This window comes from Acyrthosiphon pisum, chromosome A2, assembly GCF_005508785.2.
Source record: "Acyrthosiphon pisum isolate AL4f chromosome A2, pea_aphid_22Mar2018_4r6ur, whole genome shotgun sequence".
Taxonomy (NCBI): Eukaryota; Metazoa; Arthropoda; class Insecta; order Hemiptera; family Aphididae; genus Acyrthosiphon; species Acyrthosiphon pisum.
In genome coordinates, this window is record NC_042495.1 from 64,365,884 (window position 1) to 64,371,901 (window position 6,018).

Sequence of the window (6,018 nt, forward strand, 5' to 3'; positions counted from 1 at the left end):
CCAGTAAATCCAGATGGCAAAAAAAAATTGATATTTGATCGCATTTGATATTGTTAAATATATATTCATATAAGTTATTATCTTGTATAGTTAGATGTTAGAAACAAACTAAAACAAAAATGGCTTATATTTTAAGAAGAACAATAGGTACATCCTGTTATTTGGATTACTAAAAAAATTAAAAATCCCTCTAGGTATAATGTATACAATTAATGTGTAGTTAGAGCATTAATTAAAATCTAGATCTATAAATTGTAAGATTCTTAAGAAAAAAAATGTGTTAATATAATTTGAAGTCCTTACCTTGGGTTGTATACTTGTCTATAACACGAAATGTTTGTTCAAGTCAGATTTTTAAACTTTATTAGTTGTTCACTGTGGTCTGATATTAGCGGTAGGTAAAAATTACTACCAAATTTACAAATGTTGGATTTACAAAAATAAGATTACCTAGGTTTATAAGCCAACAAAGTTGAGTTTAATCGAATGTCACGGACCATGATTTTTTGTATTACCCACAAATATTATATACATTCGTTTATATGAATACATATTATAAAAATGTATCGAACAACTATGTACATAAAAATAGAGATATCATACATAGGTATATTTAAGTATATATTATAATATATAGGGTGATTCAACAAACATGCTCATCCCTATTTTTCCTTTAATCATGAATTTATTCAAATTCTGATTTTTGGAAATTTCAAAGAGGCAGGTATACCTAATTAAGTACCATGTTTTGTACTACTTAAGGAGTGTGCTATGGCGATACAATCATCTGTTTTCCAAATGGGAACTTCATATTATACTATATAAATTATTTAGTCGATAACTGTTTTTAAAATATTGATACTCCTTCTTCAAATTTTGGAAGAGTAGTTTATAATTTATTGAAATATTTAAAGTACAGAAATATACAGTCCTTAAATATATTTTTACAAAGATACAAAATAGAGATTAGTTATAATATTTAATTTAATATTTATTATACCGACAATTTAAAAAAATTATATAAACCAAATATTTTAATATTTATAGATTTATATAAATTATTATTAATAAAAATGTTATATCAACACATCTTCCAAACTCATTACCACGAACCTATTATCCTTTGTACACAAACTTAATTAGGTAACTCAAAACCAATTCGTTTGAGTATTGATTTTGATATGAATAATGTCATAAGTCTCTAGAATTTCAAAATCATGTAATCTTTGAGTATATTTAAAAATTCCAAAACTTAGATTTTGAATAACTGGACGATTAAAGAAGAAAGGAGGTGAGCATGCCTGGTGAATCATCCTGTATATAACATTATCAGACTTGGTATAAAGTGTAAACCCACTTCGGGCATATAAATACTATATATAAGTACTCGTTCGCACTTGTTGCATTTCAGCCACGAGTAGCGGTTATCAACGCTAATTCTTACAGCAGCTACGATCGTCGTCGTACGCTTTTAGTTCTATATTATACGCGTATTACTCGTCTACAACAGTGTTACGACGTTTTCCGCGTCCATTAATTTTTTTTTCTTTGGTCGGAGTTTTTTTTTGGTTTTAGCGTGTATAAATACGTTGGTTTCTCCGCGAAATCGACTTGGACTCCATCGAAATGAACATCGACAGCGTGCTCGTCACTGTGGGCATGGGCCGTTACCAATTCGCAGGCTGCGTGCTTTTTGGCCTCATGATAATGTATTCGAACGTGTCTCCGGTTACCTACGTCTTCACTGCCGGTGATTTGAAATACAGGTAACCATGCTTAAAATAAAAAACATTTAAATTACTGTATAAGATGACATATTTAACCACTTTAATTGTTATTTTATTAATCTGTAAACAAAACTTTGAGAAGGTATAAATATTTTCAAAGCAAAATTTTTTTTTTTATGTACCTAGGTACTTTTGTGATAACTAATAATTAAATAACACATTATGCAATTAGATAATCTATTATAATAAAATAAAATACCTATACCTAAATCCAATAAAATTACTTGGAAGCATATAATATATTAAAGTTTAAATCAATTTGAAACATACAAATATGATGCAAAATAATATATTTAAAACATTTTTTGATATTTAGGTTATAGTTTGAGAGATTTCGTTTAAACATTTTTTTTAAGCAAAAGTGTATTTACAATTTGTAATTTATGTACAATAAGTAATTAACTAAAACTAAGATTTAATAACATGAATTACGTGGGGGGAGGCCCACCATTGTGGAAAAAGGTATTTAGTTATAATTTATATGCATATTTATATATTTATTTAAATTAATTAAATCTATAAATATAAAATATATATAAAACAGTGAGTGCAGAAAAGTAGCTTAAGTAACAAAATCAAAACAATATTGATATGTTATATTACACTTATAATTTATTTTGAACTACTGTATATAATATAATTATTACACTACATTATTATAGTGCCTTTAATAATACTTCCATTAATATATTATATCGCATTATCACCCCCTGTACCTATAATGTATTTTTGAAATTGTATAAACATATTTTAAAAACTTTTTAAAATTGTAAAATATAATAATAAGAATTTGTGAATAGAAATATAGAATAACATGATTATAATATTGAAAATTACCTAAAAATCTTTCAAGTTCCGTATAAATATTAAGTTTGGTCATATTCACTTTCTATAATTGATATAAATGAGTACCGTACTAATGTCCACATTTCAATATTTTTCCAACATTTTTCCCGTACATACTATAATATAATATGTGCAGGAATATTACATTATATTTTCAGGTAAAAAGATTGTTCGTGTAAAACTATACTTTTTGTCATATATATTTATATTATTAATTAATTTTTCTAATAGTTTACGTTAACGAATTATAAAACTTATAATTCTAAAGGTAGGCTTAATTGATTATGCCAAAAAAAAACCTAAATATTTTTAAAATGTCATTATGTAGGTATAGTAAAATATCTACGAGTATATAAAGTATATAAAAGTTTAAACCCCATGCGAACAATACTTTTTAAAATATTTTATGAAATATAGGACATACCTAGAAACAATTTTGGTAAATTTTATCTTGAAATGTCGCCTATGTATTTTTAATATTTTTTAATTTCTGCAAGAACAACTTACGAAAAACCTTATATTATAATTTTTTATTCACAAACTAACATTTTATCATACATTAGGTATGTTCACAAAATAAAAAAAAAATAAAAGTAAAAAGACCTAGAAAATGCTTATCATTAATCATTATTACTGCAAAATCAAATAAATATTAATCAGTAATCACGATATATTATATTCTATATGTATACAGGTGTTCAAGTGTGCAAATATTTTAAGTCTTAACATAAATATGTTTATGAACTGGTTACTGATATTTTTATTTTCTGACCGATTTCAGGTAATTTTTTTGTGTATTACCGTAGAAATGAATAAAATCTAAAAAATATCTAATTCCCAATAGGTATATATACAATTAATCGTTACTTATTAATTCATATTTATGGTTCATACATTTTCTTCGAAGTGGAAAATTTCGAGTATTGGGTGCTACGTTTGTCATTTTACAATCTTTCCCAAACAAAAAAAAATTATCAAACCTAGTACCTATTTATACTTTAAAAACATTATTTTTCATTTTATTCAAAATATTGGTTTCCTACTGATTATGATTTTTAAAGGTACATAATGATCGTAAATTTGTACTTCTAAAAAAAAAAAATAATGAGTAGGTAATCAAACAATTCTGATAAGTTCATAAAGAATTCGACGATAATATGTCTACAAAATTGTTAACAATTACTCCTTATGTGAATAATTTAATTGACAATTTAATTATCAATTGTATAAAACATTTTTGTTTTTTTATAATAAATGTATGCTTAAATATATAGCAGATACCTATTCATAGTTTTAAAAAAAATTCGAAATTTCATTTTTCCACAGTTTAATAAGTACTGCAGTAGTGGACAGTGTATATCGGTATCAAATACTATCAATTTATAAATACGCTATACGGTTTCAAGCACATTTATATTTAAGGTCTGTGAAAATAATTAACGAGTGGAGAACGAAGACAACCCATCTCGTTAAAATTGAGTACCTAGTATAAAATAAATGACATTGGGTAAATATCAAAACCATACTTACGTCTTACTAAGGCTCTACGAAGTTTTACAGGTAGTTATATACACAAACACTCATATACAACCATACACGTTTAGATTTTAACAGAATCGTTTTCTGTCTAGTGTTTGCCAATTTATTATTACTATTTATACCATAGCCGGACCTCTACTTCAGGAGCTCCTCGCTGACATTTGAAGTCCTTTATTTTTCACATCAATTATACTTCACTTTTACAACAATACACAAATAGGTATCATGTGTTATATTCAATAATTATATTTTGATATAAATCTTCAACTTAAAATAAATAAAAATTCTTTAACCACGGTATTTATCCATCACTTTTAGGATGTTTTGTTTTTTTCTGTCAAAAAGCTCTATAATGCAGTACAAGATACTTCATAAGACATAAGTTTTTTTTATATAAGTTTAAAATATGGAGATTACAAATTATGCACAATTTTTTTTTATAAGTGCTTGAATTTTCAATTTTGACATAATTAGACATTTAAACGAAAAATAACGATGTTAGTAATTTTGTTGCAATTTAAAAAATATTAATCGTAGAAACTTGTAACTTTTTGTCATAACGTATATTATTGTTTTCTATGTACCTATAGTGAATTTATACTAATTTCAAGTTATTTATACCTACTATAAACCTATTCACATTTAATATAGTAATATATTATGGTATTTCGGTATTGACTATTATGTAGGTAAGTTATAAATCATAGGTACCAATGTACCTTTTATAATATGAAATAATATTATAAAATATAAAAATTGGTTTAATTTATTATAATTTATAACATATAATTATAGATACCGTTTGCTTATAAGAAAAAAATAACTTATAGTAAAATAAATAAACAATAAATATCCTTAGAAATATAGAAGCTGTCACACCATTTCCGCTCAGAATCATTTTTAGTATGGACTAAAGTGTACACTATATCGGTAATAATATTTATTATTCAATTAAAATTTAACATTTCCATTACCAGACCTACTCAATAATGAAGTACATTAAATATCTCCTGCTCAGCAGCACGAGCTCCCCGATTCTTTGATTTTTATATAAAATTGTAATACTTTTACAATACCAAGCGACTTACAGTCTATGGTGTCAAGTGGTGATAGTGTATTATATTATGTTATAACTAAATACCCAATTGGCCACTAATTAGTAATTAGTAATATAAAATAATTCAATTGTTGTGGTGCAGGGTTCTAGACCCTGTATCCTCCTGACGACGCATATGTTAAATATTTTAAATACGAAATATAATCGTCTGATTCTCATTTTCCAATATATTATGCATAGGTATATGTATTTAATACTCAGTGTTTGTCTCAATCATTTTGGGAACCATATATGTTCATTATATTGCTATTATCATCTGCAATATTTTACCTAAGTGCCAAACATATTATACTTTTAAATTATAATATTATGAGTATCTGAGTATCGTAATGTAATGGATTTACCAATTTCCGTGTAAACTTATAATAAATTATTTATTAGTTTATTATACTGGAAAAAAGACTCCATACCTAAAATCATTATAACTCAATAATTATTATACTCTATTATCTATTCTATATAATAGTCACAGATAACGCTTTTCGAACAAACTACACCAGATAACTTATTTAATAATTCCCTGAATCTAATAACAGTTCCATCACCCTCACTCTTCACTATATGTTAGTTCTGACTAACGGTCGGACCCGCGTGTGTTGTCTCCGTCTTACACACGTACGTTATAGCAAATTTTCGTTTGCTAGTTTCAATAGGGTACTGTCATTTTTGATTTTAGAGTGAATTGACCTATTATCAAACTTTTAGGTAACAACATAATCTGTGCCCTCT

The 6,018-nt window shown here is 25.8% G+C and overlaps 1 protein-coding gene across 1 annotated transcript in view; it reads left to right on the forward strand.

The window, feature by feature from the left end:
• Window positions 1-1,388: 1,388 nt before the first annotated feature.
• Window positions 1,389-6,018, forward strand: part of LOC100167082 (solute carrier family 22 member 5) — a 52,871-nt gene continuing 48,241 nt past the window's right edge. Inside the window, exon 1 of the mRNA XM_029490327.1 lies at window positions 1,389-1,766. Within this exon, the coding sequence (XP_029346187.1) occupies window positions 1,627-1,766 (140 nt within the window). The 5' untranslated portion in view covers window positions 1,389-1,626. The remainder of the gene's footprint in view (window positions 1,767-6,018) is intronic.